The sequence below is a fragment of the Manacus candei genome, unplaced genomic scaffold (genome assembly GCF_025592945.1).
Source record: "Manacus candei isolate 608988 ecotype Guabito, Panama unplaced genomic scaffold, ASM2559294v1 h1tg000036l, whole genome shotgun sequence".
Lineage (NCBI taxonomy): Eukaryota > Metazoa > Chordata > Aves > Passeriformes > Pipridae > Manacus > Manacus candei.
Genome location: NW_026138084.1, coordinates 4,445,220 through 4,466,554, shown reverse-complemented (window position 1 = coordinate 4,466,554; position 21,335 = coordinate 4,445,220). Strand labels below are relative to the sequence as shown.

The 21,335-nt window shown below is 38.5% G+C and overlaps 1 protein-coding gene across 1 annotated transcript in view; it reads left to right on the top strand.

The window, feature by feature from the left end:
• The window catches only part of SYN2 (synapsin II), a 180,484-nt gene that overhangs the window by 50,438 nt on the left and 108,711 nt on the right, over positions 1-21,335 (top strand). The window contains exons 2-4 of the mRNA XM_051793337.1: positions 12,673-12,730; positions 15,145-15,236; positions 18,813-18,969. Of these exons, the coding sequence (XP_051649297.1) occupies positions 12,673-12,730; positions 15,145-15,236; positions 18,813-18,969 (307 nt within the window). The remainder of the gene's footprint in view (positions 1-12,672; positions 12,731-15,144; positions 15,237-18,812; positions 18,970-21,335) is intronic.

The following is a 21,335-nucleotide window of genomic DNA, read 5'->3' as shown; positions in this document are numbered from 1 at the left end:
CGAACAAGGATTCAACCATCAGTGTGCCCAGCTGTCCTGTCTGTCACTGAGGGCCATTGTCAAGATGTGGACACTCAGTCACAAGGCCAGTCCTTGATTTGATGAGAAATTAAGATTTAATCTCTTAAAAATTATGAAAACTGGGTAGTTTCGCTTTATTCTTTATTGTTTATATAGATACCTAATGATAAACTGGACTACAAGTGACCCTGTGTCCTGTTCTTTCCTTGGGATGAATGATGCAAAATAATGGTCATAAACTGGTACTAAGAATTTCCCAGTTTTCTTTGTCTCACAGTTTTTGATATCTAGACCTGTCTTGTGTTCATTTCTGAGTACAAGTTTCCACTTTGCTTTCCCTCTAAGCCTACCTTGGTGAGCTTGTTCCAAGAGCCGTGTATGTGCCAAGGGAGCCACAGGGGTGTTACATTCAATAATGGGGGACCACAAAAGACTCTCCCACTGGAGGTACATCTTACCAGTTCCCCTTCTTCCACACACAGCACAACTTATTAAGTGAGATTTACTGTGCTAGGAGAAACAAAAACTTAGGAAATCTAATCTAGCTGTTATTGATTTAGTAAATAATAATGCATTAACATTTTTTAAAATTTATTTTTAATTTTTTCAGTCTCTCATACTGAGGTAAATTGTAAAAGAAAAGGTGGTGATGGCTTTTGGCCATCATTTGTGCCAATGTGTCTTGTGAAATCTGCACTGCAGCTTGGGTTGTGATAAATTCACTTGTTTTGTTGTAATCTAAGGTATATCTGAGAAAACACCTCAGCTATTTCTTTTCCCTTGGAAGTTTGCAGAAGCAGAATTAGAGCTCAATATGTAGCAATAGAAAATAGATGGAAATTACTGCTCAAATTACGTTTCACTGCTCCGAGTTTGTTTACAGCGATTAATATTCCAGTTTGAAATTAAACCACCATTACTTTTTAATTATTAGTTTTTGATTGGCAAATTGGTGAGCACTCGAAACTGGAATATTTTTTCCCAGTGATTTCCCAGAGCTGCAGCTCCCGGCAGATGGCAGTGCTGGACTGGATGTAGGTGAGAACCTGCTCTGGTCGGTTCTGAAGAGGCATCAATTCATGCAGAAGCTCTGATTCACTTCAGGGATTCATTATTCCCTAAATGAGACATTGTAGAAATGAATCTTTGTTTTGCTTTCCTTTTCCAGGAAGGTAGGGACAGTGAGCATCCCAGGGAAGTCTTGAAATGGCTGAACATGCAAAATAATGTAAAGAGGTGTAGGATTTTTGTCTTAAGTAATCCTGGTTGAATTGACAGAATTTGAAATGTATTTAGAAGAAATGCCCATAATCGTGGGATCCTTGATTAAAACTCACTAAGATTGGTTTGATTGCCCATAAATCTTGATGAAGGAATCTGTCCTTATTTGCTATATACTGTTAGTGCATGTTATGACTATATTATCAAAAAATGAGATCCACTCAATGAGAAATATTAAAAAAAAAAAACAAACAAACCCCACAAAAGTAGTATTTCCATTTCTGTCTGTAACTCAACAGTGCAAGTTTTTTTTTCATTACATACTGGACAATGGAACATAGGAAGCAATTCATGAGAATGGAGAAACTCAGACTACAGGAGCTTAAAATAAAGTTAATGAACATAATGCTCAGCAGGTTTGCTACTGATTGCTATAGAAAATAGATGTTGTTTCAGAAAATAAAGTTAAAGAAACTTCTTGAGATAAGAATGAACCTCTAAAGTGAAAAAGGAGAAAATACATAAAATACCAACTTCAAAAGTAGTCATAAATATTTGCTGAGTTACTTAAAAAAATTAACAACCATGTCTGCAAATCCTGTCGAATTTTCCTTTGACTGTGCTGTTAGGAGCTTAGGAATTACTTGCTCATCTTGTTTGTTTTAGGTTTTTTCCTCATTCACAAATGATAAAAGAAGGATTTTAGGAGAAACTAGCAGTGTGCCACTCTTTGGGATTTTGATAGGTGAGTCTCCTCAAAGCCATCACTGCTCTAACTACAGACCAATTTGTGTTGATGCAGCAGCAAACAGCCTTTCTTCCTTAAGGAAATTAAACTTGCAGTTTGGATACCCTGGGTCTCCAGCTCCAAGAGGTTTTCAACACATCCTGAATTTTTGTCCCAACAGGCCTCACTGTAGAATAATCATAAACATATTCTCACTCTGAATGCTGTTGTTTGTTCATGTTTTGTTTACTCCCCAGGATGATTATCCTTGCGCAGAGTCATAAATTCACTCCTGAAATCATTTCCCGGTAACTTGCTGCAGATTCGGGTGTTACGTAAGGAGGGCTTGCACATGCCTGCCGTGGGCTTTGCCAAATGGCAGCATGTCCATGGGAAAAGCACTCCCATTCCCTTCTCCAGTGACTCCCATCCAGATGAACCCCTGCCATGGACTCCAGACTTGTGGTTGCCCAAGGATGCATTAGCAGAGAGGTGACCGACAGCATAAACCAACCTCTTCCCGCTGGGGACTCACGGGGTGGGTGTAGCCCACAAAGTGACCTCAGTTCATCTGCTGAGCATCCTGGGCTAGGTGCTCTGGGTCACCAAGGGAGTGTAAGGCAGTCTTTGTAAGGCACAGCTCCTAGAGTAAAGACTTGCTGAAATCTCTGAGATTTTGGAACAGGCTTTGCTATTGTGTGCAGAAGAGAACAAATCCTGTTCTCACCCCTGTAGTCACTGGGGGAATTAATTCCATAAATGTGAATCCTTCAATTATGTAATTATTGCAACTAATGCTAAGCATGACTGTATGCCAAAAGAGAATGTTTGTTTGCATTTGAGTTGCTTCACGTCTGTTACACTACCATTTTTTAGCAGTAAATCTTAGATTTGACAGCATTTAGTTGTGCAAAGCAAACAGTGCTCATCTGGGAAGGGGGAGAGATGTTGGAATCCTGCTCCTGTTCAGCAGTGGCCTCTGCTCCTCACAGCTGGGAGGGCTTGGGGCTGCTGGGGGCTTGCAACAAGCCTCGTTGGGAGATTGCTGCTCAATTCTCTGGCACACTGTTGGATTTCCAGCTCCCCAATCCGAGGGACAGTGGGATGCTCCATATTGCTTCATATTGCTCCTCTGCAAGGCTGAACACAACCTGAGGGAGGCACAGCCCTTGCCTAGAGCAGCCCATGCAGTTGTACAGCAAACACTTGGGATAGTGTGGGACTCGTTTGATTCCACTGTTCATGAAACACTGCAAGCTCAGCTCACCTTGTTTTACAAATGATGAGGAAGGTGTGAGCCATTGTGGGATTTTGTATCATTATAATGCATAATTAGACCAAAATGAATGTGTCTCACTCTCACAGAGATTTTTTGTTTTCAGTTCAGCTCCTAATTAGATACACTATGAGCAGATGAAGTATTTGCACAGCTGTCTCCAGAAATGCCTGTCAGATACCACTGTCACAAAAGTCCTGTTTCTCATCTCCGATGGCTCCCCCTGTGTCACAACATCCTTGAGGCTTGGGGTTTGTTTTGTGTTACAGATCCCAATAGATTTAGTTGACTTTTAGCTTTTTGGACTGTTTTCATGTTGAGATTTTTAAAGTCCATATTTCCAAGGTCAGCTTCACCTGGGGAAGGGGTGGGTAATGCTTCCTGTCTAGAGTATGAATTATGGGGCCAGTTTACTGTAGTGAAAAATATAATTCACTGCCTTCAGCAGTATTAGAAAATTCTTTTGTTCCCTAATCTGTAGTGGGAAGCTGAATAAAACTCAGGAACACAGGCTCTTAGTTATTTAGAGAATATTAGCTTTTTAGAGAATATTGAAATCAATAAACCAAACATGAATATTTGAAGTACAGACAAAATTATATATGATTGTACTTTAAAGTAAAATATTAAAATACAAGGTGGTTAGATTAATTTTCTAATTAATTCATATTTGGGAAGCTTAAACAAAAGTGAAAAAGTGATAATGGCAAAAACATTTTCTGTTTTCTTAGTATCCATTTGCACTGAGAATTATCAGTTTAATGTAATTCCAAGGGCTGTTGTAACTTGAGCATCTTGAAGCAATTGGGTTTTTGTGGCAGCATTCTGGACCTTCCTCTAAAGCCAATGGGTAGATAAAATGCATGTTTCTGAGGCTCATTCTTCCATAATAACTGATAAATTAATATTTTTCCTCTCCTCAGCACAGGGCATGAAATCCTTCTTCCCTTGTGGGAGCAATTGCACTGGAGGTACCACCCACCTTTCTGATACACTGGGAATCTTGTTTGGAGTCAGAGGAGACTGTCATGAAGCCAATGGAAACTGTGTGAGAGAGAGAAAAAAATCCCACCTTAATAATATTCAGTAATTCAACTGAAAATAGGAGAAGTAGCATGGAAAGCATTGGCAATTACAAGTAATTTAATCCATGTTGATGTCAGTGATTAATTTCCTTGTGGGTTGTTGCTAATGCTGCGTTAAATACATGGAGAGTATTCTTACTATTGCTGTTAATATGCTTTTTCTAGTAGATTTAAACTATTTTCAAGTTGGGTTCATGATACATGTCATACCTAACACCCATCCCTGAGCCCAAGCAAACACCTGACTTATGATATTGAAATATTCTCACTGTTTCCAGCCAGCTCCTGTGTGGGACTCCTGCCTGGCCCTGCTGCTCTTGCAAAGAGAAGGTACCCTAAAACTGGTAAAGCCAGGATGATCATGGATCTATTTAGCTATTTATCTAATTTATCTATTGACTGGAATCAAGTTTTTAGCCAATCTGATCTACATTTCTTCCTACAGAAGAGGGCAGCAAAAGCCATATGCTCTTACAGCATCTCAGCAGATGCTAAACCAAGATTAAGTTTTCTGATTGATCTGCTCAGGGCAGCACTTGACTGTCTGAAGTATAAACATAAAAGCACAAGTTTCAGTTGCCTGGAAAAAGTTGAAACATCAAATACTGTTTTACACCACTTATTTGGGCTCTATTCAAACTGGACCTCTAGTGTTTCTGCAATGTGACACTAGTGATAGAATTGGAAGAGACTGGATCTGCGTGATGGAGATAAAAGGATACCTGAGCCAGAGATAAAGCAATTGCTGATCTGTGAAAAATATTTTTATCTTCAACTCATTGAAATCTAGTTCAGTATTGGTAGAGTCACAGAAGTATTGCTGCCAGGGTGTAATTCTGTGGCGTTCCGGGTGGGGACAAGAGTACCCAGCCTTGCCTGTGGCACCGGTGGCACTCTCTGCCAGGGCCAGGGTGTGGGTGTGTCTGCAGGGAGGTGTTCTGGCACTCAAGGCAGTCCTTCCTTCTCCCTGGGTCTGGTCCCTGCGTGGGGCTCAAGATTTAAGGTCTGACATGAGGAGTGAAGGTTTCATGTTGTACTTCAGCTGGTTTAGCTCCAAGGTCTGGGTGAAAGGTGTGCCTCTCCCACTCTCTCCACACATGCATGACTTTCACTCTTCCCTCTCCTTCTTACCCCTATTGACCAGTTCATTCATAACCTCATCCACAGGACAAGCTCAGAGAGGGACAAGCTGGAGAGATTTTCAAGATACAGTTTCTGAATTAAGTGCCGAATCCTCAACGGTGAAAATCCATCCAACGTGTTGATAGCTCAACACGTTATATATGAGTGACACTTTGTAGTGTCTCCAGGCATAAATGGTTCAAATTTACTTACCTCACAGAGTCACATGTCTTAGAGGTATTTGAAACACTTTATAGAACTCAGTATAAATAGAAAAAATAGAAGACAGATAAATTTCTGCTGAAGATTTTATTGACAATATGGATTCTGTCTCAAAGATTCTTTCTCTTCGTTCTAGTTTATATGGCTTTTCAGGAGTTGCCAGAAATTACTTCCTGGCAGTGTAAAGTCTTTTAGGCTCAGCCTATTTTCTTTATTTCAATAAGAAAAAAGTAAAGTAACATATCTTTACATTATATTTCTAGATAATTTGGGGTTTTTTCTATCATAAGTGGCTGAATTGTGGGACATTTTTGCCACTTCAAGGTAATTTAGCATGCCTTCCATTCTAAACAGTAGGGTTGCTCATTAACAGGTCGTACCAATCTGTCTTGGTTATCAGCAGATGAGTTGGTAAGAGTGAATTTAGTTGGTAGGAGACTTGGAATTGACTTTGTTACTTCAGTCTGCAATGTAATTCCTTTAGTAGATAAGATTAAGGAACTTGGAGCAGCTGGTGCAGAAGACAAACTTTGAGTCTTCAGCACTGAGAACTCTTAAAACCTCCACCAGGATTCAGAGCAGTAGTATTTCATAATTTGGCTAGTGATGTTTTTCTGTATAAAAGTTGGAACTTTCTGTTCATCTCATGAATACAAATATTTTTATGACCCTAACCCTGGGAAAATGTAGTAGTCCTTCTAATGAGTCTAACAGATTTGGAAAAGGTTATAATGTGTTGCATCACATATTAGGTCTTCTACTGGTGAGGGAATGAACATTTTTAAAAAGACTCTCATTTGTCATCTAATTTGCAAAAAAAAAAAAAGCCCTCAGAAGTTACATCGTGACATAAATCTTGCACAGAAGTAATGGGCTAATGGTAAATATTACATAACCAGGGTGTGGGATTTTGAGACATTACCAGTGTTTGGGCATGAAAGAGGATTTGTTTCACCTTGAGTGGGCAGAAAATGAGGCATTTTCAGTTTAGCATGCTGCTGAAAAGACCCAGAAAATATTTAAGTTCAAATGAGAGATCCAAGGGTAGGAGGCACTTTCTTCTTCATTAGATCTCTAGAGAAAACACTGTGTTAAGGCACAGAGCAGAGGGACCAATAGAAGGGCTCTAGATTAAAGCCACAAATATGGTTTGGGGGCTTGAAAGAAAAAGATGGCTGTGTTTTCTTAAAATTTCATCATCAGAGTAAAGGAGATAGCATTCTGATACATGCCAAGGGATGGGAGAACTTGTTAAATAGGGAAGGCTGCTAATAAATTAGGAGAATAAAAAAGGGTTTGAATTGGAGATTATGGAAGCCTCTGGAAGTGCTACATATAAAACTGTTGTGAAAAAAACCCCACCTTTTCTAGCAAGAGGGATATGCAGCACTGGCAGGGAAACAGAATAATTGCTGTTTAACAAACTTGTGTTCTTTATTGCTAGATGGTTTATGCTTTATTTTTAAATAAGCTTTTAGAGCTGAATCTCTTTGGGCAGCCTTTCTACTGTCTGGGCAGGAAAGTCCTCCACTGAAGAGTGTTTACTGTGATTTTTCATGAGTTTAGCCATCCCTGGTGAAGGAAGTGGGGAAGGGTTTGAGGGTTCAGAGCCTCTGCAGAGGAGGCTGCATGCAGGACCTTTGGTTTATAAGCAGGTATTTAACAAAGTTCTTTACTCCAAGTTGCAGAAGTGAGGGAAGGAAAGCCCTGTTCCAGAGGAGCAGTGCTGCCTACAGACCTTTCCTGTGCCCTGTTCAGTTTGAGCTGCTGGGGTAGCTGAGCTCTCATGGTCCCCAGTAAAAGTGGGCAGATGAGTGATGAAGGAATTCCCTGGCCTGATAGAATTAGCTGTGTCAGAGGTTCCAGGGTGAGGCCATCTGGGATGACTCCATCATGTGCTAAGGTACACCAGGACCATAAGTGCTTGCCTTTGTTCCCAGTAATTCTCTTTCCATAGATTTGAATTGACAAGATTGTTACAGGAGTAGTGGAGACAGTGATTTCAGATGAAAACACACAGTGAAGCCTGAGACCTTACTGGCAGAAGCACTTTTTTTTAATGAATGCTCTGTTTTCCCCTTCAAAAGGCCAGACTAGGACTTGGAGTGAAGAACTACATTGATCGTGTCCTGCCTGTCATACTGAATTTTTATGAAATGAATCAAGTTGCAGGTGGGGTTTCTGTGAGTTGTCATCTCACACTCCAAAGAGCAATCCTTGTGTCCTTGCCATTGCAGTGCCTCCCCTGGATTCCAGCTGAGTGATTAAGAGTAAAATGCAACTGGCCTGATACAAATGTGAGCTATGGAACCTGTTAACCTGTGCTGTTTCAGAGCAGATTTACAGGCTCCTGGTGATGGAGATTATCATTAATCTGATGAAATCCAACTCAACAGGGAGCACTTCTAAAGCTAGAAGTCACACATTTGATGTGTTCTGTCATTTATTTTGTGGTGATGGTCTGCTTCTTCTGAGGCAATTTCTGTATGAAGTAATAGCTTGAGCAAACATGTTTTATGTGAGAGTGAAATACTGGCTGGGTCAAGTGCCAAGAGCATAACTTCACATTGCAGAAACGAAAAGAACGTGTTTTAAATCCAAATAGGTCTTTGCAGAACCCGAATAACACTTTTAAGAGTATCCTGGTCTATAAAAGTCAGGTTTTAAGTAGAATACTTCTATTTTGTAAGTCTCCTATCTATCTCTTGTTGCAGAAACGTGGAACAAGTAAATTAAAAGAAGTCAGCATGTTTACAGTATTCTTAATATCTTCTTCTATTTAGTCATGATAACCTCATCAGAGCAGTTCCAAAGGGTGAGTTTTATTAGCTTGGCTGGTTGGTTGGAAGTCAACATAGTTGGAAGTCAACATGTTGGTACTCTCAGATCGAGAGCACATTGATGTTGAGAGAGATTCCCACTGCTTTCAGTAGATTGTTGTTTAATTCACATCAAATGAAAATACTGTGCAGATCTTACCATATGCTTACTTTTTGTAACAGTTTCTTATGGTTTTCATGTATTTACAAAAGTCTTCTTTTTTTTTAATTGAATTAAAGAATCAGTTATTTCTATTCAGACTTGAACTTGAAAACTGATCTTACTTTCTCTTCAGCATCTGTTCTGTCACTTAGTGACACAACATTTTTTAAGTCCAACGAAGTCTGGCTGAGTCTGTGGCATTACTCTGCCAGTATGTTTACATGGATGTAGTAATTCCAGTGAACCAGTTATCTGAGCATATTGTGTGTATTTATTTGGATGTGTATATGTACATCACCTTGCTTGCAGTGAATCCCACCACCTGTTTCCAGATGTTGGCAGTGTGCAGTTTGTGTGCTCTGGAGGGGGCTACTGATCTAAATGATGGACAAACTTTTGTCCTGTTGTAGCAATTATTGTACTATGATTATTTTGGAGCATACAATCTTCTTATTGATCAGATCAGTAATTAGTTTTGACTTTAATAAAGGCTGTTGCTGATCAACTCATCATTGTGTTAATGCAAATTGTAGTGGCATGACCCTACTGTTGATTTTGTTGTCAGTCAAAAGTACCAGCAGTTTTAATGCTTCATTTATATGAAATGGAACCACAATGAAACCAGATTGGTCTCATGGCATAGTAGAATACTGTGGAAAAGTATGTAGATACTGTGTAGTGGAAGAGGGAAACATATCATGCCTTTTTGATATATTTGAAACACTGTTAATGATTAATGCTTAATTCATTGTCCTTGCCAAAGTTCAGTGAGTGGTATGAGTTTGTGTTAGGCTGCATCTATGGCAACTGCATATTCTATAGTTTAATGTTAAATGTGAAAGGTTTTCATCCAGAAAATGAACTGTGAAGCAAAAAATGCATAAATAATTTGCATATATTTTGAAAAGACTCTGACTGGAAGAGGTCACGCTGGTAACTCCAGTAGGCAGCATCCCTGCTAGAGCTGGGCTTTGGAAAGCAGTGTTTGAGTTTCAGATGGATAATGACACCACTTTCTTTCCTTCTCATGTAAAATATAAGAAATCATCAACAACAGGCAGCAAATGTTCCCTGAATTGGGGCATACTTGTTTTTTAACTTTACTCCTGCTGACAGCTCACCTCACACAAGCCCCTGTCCCTGGAAGCTCTGAGAGTTGATATGCAGGTGTTCTATGCTCAGGACCAAGAGTAATAAGGCTTAATAGGAATTTCAAACTACAGTTGAGTGGAATTCTGTAAATTCTTTGACTTTTGTTCCCCATCTCCCCACAGTAAAAAAAAAATAAATTAATGTGAGTATGTAATGAATGTCTTTACGATAGGATTGCACGTTCCTTATATTGAGAATGGGAAATTCAAGTCAAGCAGGGCATGACTTTATTTCCTAGGTAGAGTAAATAAAATGAAAGTTAGATTCTATTTCACAGCAGTTTCTTAGAATTTGTTCTGAAATGCCTGAGTCATGAGTCTGTAAGTTATTTTTTTGAGATATCAAGATAAATTCTTGCAGTTTTTTGCTCAACATTTGGAGAATATCATGGAATATTATAGATTTTTATAAAAGTTTTTCTTAAAGCTGCTTTGAAATGAAGTATCTAAATGATTAAATTTTGCATTTGTTTTCAAGCCTCAGATTGCTTAACTTCAGTACTTACTATTATTGTTTATTTTCAAAGCTGAAGTCATTTGTTGAAAGGTGAATCATGTCAGAGTTTAGTTGTTTGGAGGTTACCTCATTTAAATGGTGTTTAAGTAGAAAGACTGAATTTAAAGGAATAGCACCTCACTAATTAATAATTAACTAATATTTTCATTATCTCCCTAACCAATATGTGCACTGGACTTGGGGGTAAAGAGTAGAAGAGCCTCCTGTCTTTGGCTCTCTGTGGTTTCCCAGTTCCAATTCCTTTCTGAAAGAAGAAATCGGTTGTTGATATTTGTTAAAGTGAACATTGGGGGAGGTTTAATCTCTGTGTATGGCCGAGTTACAATTCAGCTTTGAAGAAACTAAGTATTATTCTAAGCTTATTTTTCAGTGTTCAAGAGGCAGCTGTACCATAATGTAGCCAACATAATTCTGTTTAAATTAAGTTTGTGTCATGTGATGTCCAATAATGCATTTACCTCACCTGTTGCTGCCTCAGAAGTAAAATCCAGGAGCTCATCCTGTTCCCAACAGAATTCGGCAAGAACATTGCTGTTAAATCCATGAGGATCAGAATGGGAGTTTTAAATATTTTTTGCAGTGGTAAATCTTAGTTTTTCAGAGAGACATTAGAGCTGTCTTTGTGAATTGGGTGTTTTCTCCTGAGGCAGATGTGGTGTTATCTTTGATCATGAGACCTTCCTCTCTGGTCTGGCACAAATAACCTGGGTTATCCTGCCTCTGTTAGATTAAAATGGTCCAGCTGATGCTTCAACATAAACAGCATTATAAAACTTTAGCCAGGTCCAGACATCTTCAAAGCTTTCCAGAGGTAATATTCATATTCCCAACATGGGATTTCAAAACAGATTTAGAAAGAAAAACAAGTGATCAATGATATTTCTGTAAGTTACACTTGTGCCACAGGATATTTAACTTCTGCTTTTGATGGCAAAAATATTTGATAACATCCAGATAAGTATACACCTCCTATGATAACACAATGGATTTCAAACTTCATCTTGCATGTGTATTTATTGCAAGAATACAGTATAAACCCATAACACAAATGCTTTCTTCCTTGTTTTCTTCTTATCAATTGCACATTTGTACAGAATGGATTGTTGAGCAATATTTTAGTGTGTGATTTCAGTATAAACACCGTCTTTGCTTTCTCCCATCCTTCATCCATAACACATAAGATATCCTTAAGAAATATGCTGCCAAAGGAAGTATTGCCAGTTGTTTATTATGAAGTTTGGTTCTTCCACTATTGAAACCAGTGGTGAAACTCTTCTGGCCCACGGTGGGAATAAGATTTTCCATAAGCAAAAATAAATTGTTTTAGTGTGTAGTATGTATTACTTTCACTGGTGAAGTGGACTTTGTGTAATATAATAGCATTTTGTCAGATGTTGAAAATGGGCAGTTACTTTTTTTTTAACACCTGAGAGGGTGTTCTGTAGTTTTCTGGTTTTGGACTGTGCAACAAATTTGTGCTTGCTTGTAATAGAAGTGGGAACGGTACTCTAAGCTTTGGCTTGAGCAAAGAAAGCGCAGAGAGACTGAACCCATATCCCTTTTCCAATGTCCAAGTGTTAGAGTAGTTCCCTTTTATCAACAGATTTACCTTGTTTTGTAATTTCTCTTTTACTCCAAAGCAGATCCATACTGCCTAAGGGATACAATGGACAAATTCCTAGAAGAATGTCATTGTTAGGCCTGGGAGGCTGGATCAGGGAATTCAGTTCTGTTTTATTGCTACAATCCTGGCACGTAATAATTACTCATGAGCTCTCCTTCCCATTAATTACTTCAACTCAAGTTATAGTCTAGAGAAAGGAAAACTGATCAGTAAACCAGGCACTTGCAAATTTGACAACAGTCTTCAGTACCTCTGATGCTTTCTTTAAAAACAACATAAAGTTTCTAAGCACAGTGTTTCCAATAAACCATTTTTCTAAACCAACGATGTGGATAAAGATGAACATGAAGTGGTTCACATTGACATTAATGTCCACTGGTGCTGTTGACTTTAACAAGAGCAAGATTGCACCTGTTTAGTGGAAATCCTTTCAGATTAATAAATAACTGTGAAACATGTATTTCAGTATGTTTTAATATTTCAGTAGGTTTTCACTTTAATGTTGAAAATCGCACTAATGCTTTTTATCACAAAGTACTGCGTGATGGGATGGTAAGGATACCAGGATGTCAAAAGACAAAGAATTGTACATGTGTAGTAGACAGATACAATTGCTATGTATATATGTTTTTAAGACACTTGAAGGCCTCACAAGCAGCTTTTCTGTAGCTACTGATTATAGATACATATATCCTTTATTTTCTCTCTCCCTTTTTTCCTGCAGGGCCAAGGCTTTTCGTGGAAAAAAGGTCCATGGAGAATATGACATAAAGGTTGAACAGGTAACTGACTTAATCTGAATGTTATTTTTATATTTGTGTATTTATACAATACAGATACATAATACACACCTCTCGGGAGGAATTGAAAAGGCATGTCAGTGTGACTCTTAGGGACATGGTTTCGTGGTGGCCTTGGCAGTGCAGGGTTAATGGTTGGGCCCCTGATCTAAGAGGGATTTTCCAGCCTAAATGATTCCATGATTCTATGTGTTTATGTGTATAGACAGACACACGGTCTCCTCCCATCCCATGGGGAGGGAGTGACTGAGTTGCTGTGTGGGACTGAGCTGCCAGCTGGGGTTAAACCACAACAGCCCTTTTTTGGCACCCGATATGGGCTCTTTTTACAGGATTTTGACCATAATTTGCACAACATGAAAAACATCTTGTATTCAAAAGTTGTTGCTTAGAGACGTTGAGGTTCCCAGACACTCCATGAATGACTTGTGGCATTTCTGTATCACTGATTCCTCGCTCGAATATAAATGCACTCTGGTTGCAGTGCTAGCATGTGGGGTTTAAAAAAACCTGTAAGAAATAGGAATAAATATGGGGATATATTCGAGGTGTATTAGAATTATGGCTTTTTTATTTAAGCTGTGTATCTGAAACTAGGGAAGTAAATAGGTCTTTTACTTACTTTTCTTAGTTTATTTACTTTTTCACCGCTTTTCAATCTTGAATTCTACAAATAGATCCTACTCTAAGAAGCATCAGTACTTAAACTGAGTTGTTTTGTCATAGAATTTCAAAGAGTGAGGGAGAATGATCACTAGTTGTGTGGATCCAGCTTATCTAAATTCACTGTAATAGTGCAACATCCATTCTTTACACCATTGAATATCTGCTGATGCTCTTGGCTTGGAAACATGCAAGGCTTTGCCAGAGATCTTCAAGAGTTTTGAGGGAGAGGCAGGAAAAAGAAGACAAGCTGTTTTGTCCCAAAGTGCCATTCACACCTAGATCAGACCAGGCATTTGACATCATACACAGTCTCTTTAATAGGAACAAAAGCTCAGTTTAAGCCTGGAATTTCCTTCATATGATCTGTTGTGGGACCAGATTTGCCTTTAATCAGTGAGAGACTGGAAGTTTCTGAACCACACTGATCACTTTGTAGCACATCAGCACTGTGACAATTGAATATAAATAGTTATTCACAACTGCTTCAGAGTTCCGTTGCTGACACCAGAGCAGTATTTTATTTTACACAACCTACAGCAACCTATCTTAACACAACAATATTTTCTATCATGTACTAAGCTTTTAAAATGATTTCTTATTTGGAGAGTTCAGTTGTCAGTCTCAGATTCAATAGGTGGTAAATGATTCTTTGACATTGTCAGCGCTTACACAAATATTTCATTCTCCCACCATTTGTACTGTTTTTAAAAAAACTTAAAATGTCCCCTGTGCTTAGAATGTTCTAATGCTGATCCCAGAAGGTGTAAAAGTATAGAGGGTTTAAAGAAGAGAGCTGTGTGCTGGAAATCAAGCCCATACTGCAGCAGTGGAGTTGGAACAGTGGTTGGAAGAGTCAGCACTCCCTTAACTGGGCACCAAATTGTGAGAGCCTCTCACAGATTTGACTGGGGAAGACTTTCAGTGATACCATTTTTCAAGAGGAGACTAATGAGGATTGTGACACTCTCTATTCTGTGCTGGTGTCCGGGACAGCAAAGACACTTTTATTTATCCCCCAGAAGACAGTTGGCTGCATTTCAATTATTCTGCTGGGTAATGTTATTGTAAAGTGCCTTGAGAGTCTAAGCTGGTGAAAGACTGTGGATAAATGAAAAACATCCTGTCCTTTCCTTTCAAATAACTGTAGATTCAGAGTATGGAAGTGGTTCCTTTTCAATTCCACATTTCCAGTGTGAGAAGACTTTTGAAAAAGTTCTTTAATTGTGAATTTTGTGAGACAATAGTTCATTAGCACCAGATCTTTTTAAAAGAAGAATAAATGAATGTGAAGGAAATAGAAAGGGCTAAGCTATATGAAGAGACACTAAATTCTATAAGACAATATTATTTTTATCCCAATGATTTTAATGCTACTTTTGTGCGATTTTCTTCAAAACGTTGTGTAAATGTTAGGTCTGTTTGATAACACCATGCAAAGCAAAAATACAATCCCTACATTTCTATGCAGACATGAACAAGTAAATCCACTTGCTACTGCCCCACAGGCCATTTTCACCAATGTTTTTTACTTTTTGCTTTATTTGGATTAGAATTTCTTCAAATATGATGTGTCATACTTGGCAAATGCTGTTGGATTAATGTCCTCTTGGTGCTCATTATATTTCAAAGGTATATTGTCAGCAGTTCAGACACTAATGCTTAAAATAAGGGACTTGGGAAAATAAAGGTAAAATAAACCAGACTGACTAATGTGAGTCTTGTTTTCATAGGCAGAATTTTCAGAAATCAACTTGATAGCCCATGCTGATGGCAATTATGCAGTGGATGTCCAAGTAATTCGAAATGGCGCTAAAGTCGTCAGGTAAGAAAAACTTAACAGAACAACAACAAAAAAGCAATTAATGGCATAATGCATGTATGTAAAAGGTGCTGAATGGTCTTTTTGTATGTGTGCAATAGGGGGTTTGACTGATGGTCATGAAAAATAGGGAAATAAAGTATCTGATCCCTCCAGGATGTCCTGCTTGTGACAGGAAGGACATATATTGACATTTTGATCGTAGGAAAGATAGGTTTGATTAAGAAGGGAATGAACTCCAGTATGAAGAACACGTAATTGAGAAATAGGGTTATTGATTTAGGTTTTATCTTTGCTTTGCAAATACACACAGTCTTGGTGATTCTGTACTTGCCAGACTTTCCCAGATGAGCAGTATTTATTTCCAATGTTGAATATTTGCTGTTGAAACAGGCCAAGGAATAACACTTCTCTCAGGCCAGAATATCACTGTCTGTTTGAAAGATTTCAGTTTAAATGCCTGAGATTTCCCAATAGGCTGTTTTGTCCAAAAAAGATGATGCCAATTGAAGACCTAATAATTTAACGTTATTTTTTTCAGTCAGGACATCAACAGCCTTGTAAATGTAAGGGGAGAAAACAGGGGTATGTCTGGGCAACGTAAAAGCTTAAGCAAAATTATATCAGTCAGTCCTATATTTTATCTAAATTGTGAAATTGCTCCTATTTTGGCTGGAGCAGTTGTGTGAGTGAAGCATAGCAGTTTTTTGGCTGAATTGTAATCAGAAAGGTAGAGCCAACAGTTATCTTGGATTTTACTGCTCATGTTTATCTGTGGGCAAGAGTGAGAGGTCAGGGAGCTGGACAGCATGTCTTGGATCTTCATGGCTTTGCACAACATCTGTCCAAATAAAAGATGTGAAAATTTTTACTCATTCATGTAATAAAAATCAGGGAAAAAATATTGAAAATAAGTTTATGCTTCAAAACTCACAACTGTTTAATCTGTTACATGTTCTAAAAATATTGCAGCTAAATACGACAACAATAATCTTGTGCCAAATCCACAAAATAATTTCCTTAGAAGAGGAAGAGATTTAATTTTTTAGGGTTGGTGGGACTTTTTACCCAATGATACAGGTTTTGGAGCCAGGAAATCTTGATCACTGCTCCTTAGTGGCTTTTCTGTAGGGAGTTTTCCAAAAAAAGAACAAAAATATTGAGGCCAAGTTAGCATGAAAACATGTCAATAGTTTATGAGTTGAGAACCTCCAGAAAACAGCATTTACAAAAGTGTACGTTTGTAGTTCATGAGAAAACTTAGCAAAACTGCTGCTTATGTCATCAGATAACTCTGATAATGAGATGACAAGGGATTTTGTAATCTCCTCAGATTTATGGGTAATTTATTTATCCAGAAAGAACTGCCTGAAGTTGATAAATGTCCCTCAAACCTGGTGTGAGATACCTGCATGTGTGTGTGTTTTGTGGAGTGAGAGGGAGATTAGACATGATGGGAGAGCAGTTTTCTGTTTCTATGATAACTGGAGATATGTGTCATTAATTTGAGGTCCAAAGTGACCGTAAATCAGAGATTTATGGGTAGAATATTAGTTAGCAAAATCTGAACAATTTCAGTGACAAAATTTTTCTGTCTCAGTTTAGGGGGAAAAAATGTGTAACAGACACCTACTTGTTTGGTTTCTGTGAATGAAAGTCAAATCCTGAAAAATTATATCTTATGCTACATAATGCTGAGGTTTTGGATCTTACAGGTGCTTGAGCCAGGCTTAAAATTTTTCTCATGACCTTTTTCTGTATCCAGTCACTGGCCAGCATTAATTACAGAACTAGAACAATTATGTGAATGTATAATATTCCTTTGAGGAGCTTTTGCAAAGGAAAATGTATTTCTTTTTTTTTAATTTTTAAAAACTCCGTTCCCTCAATTCCCCAATTGTTTCATTAAATGGGTCTTTTGAAGGACATTTTCTGTTCTTTTATTTCAAACCATGGTGCTGTCTCTGGATGTGTTATCCCCTTACCACTGTTTTAGGTGATAGAGGTGGTCTCTTTCTTTCACTGAAGGATCTGCAATTTTGGTTGTTAGTCCTCTAAGTATTAGAGGCTAGTAAATTGGATTTCTATGTTTCAAATTCTTGACACAGCACCAAGAAAACCCAGATCACAAATTCTCAGAGCTATGCTGCAAACACATCTTAGGAAACCTGTTTAAAGGCAAGCATTTCTTTACAGGTTTTGGTCACTGAGCTACGGTGCCGTTTGAATGCCTCTTGACAACAAATCTATAATGTTGCTTTTGCCAGATTGTGCAAGTCTGATTTGGGTTGTTTTTGCCCTGGCAGTGGTAAAACACCGGCACAGGTTGCCCAGAGAAGCTGTGGCTGCCCCATCCCTGGAAGTGTCCAAGGCCAGGTTGGACAGGGCTTGGAGCAACCTGAGATAGTGGAACCGTGGCAGGGGGTGGAACAAGATGAGCTTTAAAAACTTCCTTCCAGCTCAAACTGTTCTATGATTCTGTGATTTGAAAGCCAAGTTAAGAATCCAGCTAATCTACTTTGACTACTGCGTTCAGGCTGGAATCTCAAAATTGCTAAAGCAATTTTAAACATGGATTTTAGTTTGGTTTTCTTGGAGTGAGACCATCTGAATCATTTTGTGGTCTTCAGAGTTTCTCATTCCAATATACAGCTTGTATTTATTCAAGACATGTAAATAATTGATTTACCCCATAGTTACACTTCTTTCAGGAGGTTGATAGTTTCAAGCTACTCAGGGTTTTCTTCCAACTATAACATTGGAATGCAGAAGAAACTCTTTCAACAGTCAAGTTCAGGAGCAAATTGCCCCTGTGCTGGTGGGTCTCTCCTGTTGTACTGTTTCTTGTTTTCCATAATCTTCTTCAGTAGCTAAATGTCAGGGTTTGAGTAAAGTGAAGGCGGTGTCAGACTGTTCTCAAATTTGCAGGGTGATAGGGCAGGAAACCACAGCCACTGCAACAGGGGAAATGCTCATTAGATACAAGGGGGAAAAGAGGGCTAGATGCAGTTGTAAGTTTAGAAATTCATTTTGACAAATCTCTTGATCAAAAGCTGAATTGTGATTATCTCCATTTTGATGTGATGCCTTTTGGCAGCAACGGTGTTGCTTCATCTCTTACTGTCTTGAAAACAGCCTGACAATAGTTATGAAAAACTTTTTTTCCCCAAAAAGCTCAAGTTTCTGGCAGAACCAATTGCCTGCTTTAGTTTTGATTGTCTTTGCTCAGAAATGGGAGTACACAAGCTTAAGAACATGCTCAGAGTTTATAGATGTGAGATTTTTATGTGTTTTTCTTTCAGGAAAACAACCTGAAATCAATGATAATTTCTCTTTCCTCTTAATGGATTCACATTATTGAGGAGATGCTGATGTTTTCTGAACATCAGTTGAAAAATGATGCAGTACAGATTTTCATAGAACCATCACAAGTCTTTTCCATCTTGTAGCATTTACCTTTGGTTTGAGTGGTCTTTCAGCCCTTCTCTACCCCTCAGTTTTTCCCTTTTGAATAATTTGCTCTTGAAGGAAAAACACTTATTATCATTGACTATCAGCAATGTCTCTTTTTCCTGGTAGGTCATTCAGGCCTGACTTCATCCTTGTTCGACAACATTCCTTCAGTATGGCAGAAAATGAGGATTTCCGTAACCTGATCATCGGGATGCAGTACGCTGGCATCCCCAGTGTCAACTCCCTGGAGTCCATCTACAACTTCTGTGACAAACCCTGGGTGGTAAGTGATGCAGCCAAAACTTCTGCTCCTGCTGCAAAGCCAGATAGTGCCTTTTTTTTTGACTGCTGGTTTAGTTCCCCTTCGTGAATATTGACTATCAGACTGCAAAGTTACTCTGCTGAGCAGTGAAGCAATAGTGAAAGGAATAAAAAGTAAGCTTAAATGATTTTTTTTTTCAAAGAGACAGTGCGGAGATAGAGAGAAAAAAATATTTGTAGTCCAACCAGTGATCTAAGTGAGGAAGCTAAGGGAAAGGCTGTCCCCTGCTAACATACTTCCTCAAGTGAGGAGAGTGTGTTTATTCACAATTTGTCTGGGAAAAGCAAGCTGAGAATATTTTTCATATTTGTGGTTTTGAGCATAATTTAAACAGACTTTAGCCAGTGTTTTTCTTGTGCCTGTGAAATTTTGGAGGCTCTGCTGTAGCAAGGAAATCTGAAGCTCCTCATTTCCTCAATTCAAAGCCCTTTTCATGATCCTGTGCCTATGGGGTAGGAGTTGCTGCTTTCAGTTACACTTGGAGAGTCACTGCTCTTTGCCAGTTTTAGTGTAGGAGCCAATGCAGTTTTTCTTAACATGCTTTGTAGTGATGGAGGAAGAATTTGGTGGTCTTTTTGATTCATAGAGAACTGAACATTGTTAACCACAAATTACCCATGGTGCAGTCACTATCCCTCTAATAGGTGCATCCAGCTGTCCAACACCTAACAGAATTTTAAAGAATCCCACATGTTATAAATAGCCAAAATTTCATTTTTTTTTCTCTGATGTCTGGGTAAGAAAAGAACAGTTGTCAATATTTTTCACACTGAAGAAAAGTTTTACTATTATACTTTTTATTGCCTTGAAGATGTTTATTTTTTCACATTTACTATGAAAATCCCTCCAAAAAATTGTCAGCAGATTTGAACATATACCTTCTGGCAGCTAATTTTATTATACCTTTATGTCGCAGCAAACTACTGGAGGGAATAAATAATTAATAGAGCATTTATAACTTCTCAGAACACACAATGTACAGTGCTGGATTAATTATTTTCATAAATTACATATTCTAGCTGTGTGGCATTTCTCAATGGTTTGATTCACTGTATATAATAAAGCTGGGAAGCAAACCCAGTAGCATTTATTTGAAATTATGATGCAATAAAAAGTAAATTAATAATTCCTCCTTACACATTGCCACATCTGTACCTTTGGGTTTTGCAAAAATTCCCTTTTTTTTCGCTGAAATTTCTCTAGTTTGTCTCAGAATAGATACGAGTGAAATGAAAATATTTTTCAGATGATCTTATTTTTACTTGAATATAGAGATGATGAATATTTTTCCCTTTGAGATTTTCTACCTTGCCACTTGTACATCTGGCAGCCAAAATATGTTTTCTTTTAAATACTCAAGTTTTGCAGAGTTTCAGCAGGAGTCCATTTCACATCTCTTATGTTTTTCCTCTCAGAAATAACTGTTGTAGAGACATTTTAGCATCAGACAGGTCACATGCTCCAAACTAATTTCCTTCATGTTTTGATTATCTGCCGTAGTTCCCTTAAGTTGTTTTCATGAAGGTGTATAACAGATCAGGGCCTGCCTGTGCCCCCACTGCAGGTCTGGGAACAAGGAGGTTGAGCAGCAAGGTCCATGTGCTGTGACTGTGGCCAGGCTTGGCTCCACCACCCATCTCAGTCCTGGGTTTTAACTACCCGTGACCATAAACTAAGCCTAGAAACCTGACATTGGTTCCCTTTCTGACTATGTGGTGGCACTGTCCCTTAGCTGGGTCCTAATTAGGAGTCTGGACTTTTAATGGGAGCACAAAAATAAATTTTGTACACACAGAGGGGGCTTTGTTTGGCTGTTTAACCTGGAATATCCTGCCTTCAGTTCTTTGTGCTCCTGGGAGATGTAGACACAACAGTTTATATCCCAGAGCATGGTGAAATCTTTGTCAGATTTAGGAAAGGTAAACACTGGAAGGAGACATGCAGGCTGGTGGGATTGTTGGGATGTCCTGTGCAAGGCCAAGAGTTGGACTTTGATGATCCTTATGGGTCCCTTCCAACTCAGGATATTCTGTGATTCTATGGAGCCCATGCCCAGAATAGATACTGTAAGGGTAATTAATCCCTTGATTCAGCTGATTTAATGAATGTTTGAATATTGCAGCAGAATCCAGGGATTGTTGGTTTTGCCAATATCATCCTCTACCTTGTTGCATTACACCTTTCTCATACATCCTACCTGCTTGTGAGAAATCCCTGCTACAAACTGTTTGGGATGCCTGGGAGTGCACTCCTCAGTCTGCTGCTGTATTAAGGGTGAAAAGCACTGATGCTGCTGTGCTCCAACAGGAAGCACATTCTGCAGTCTT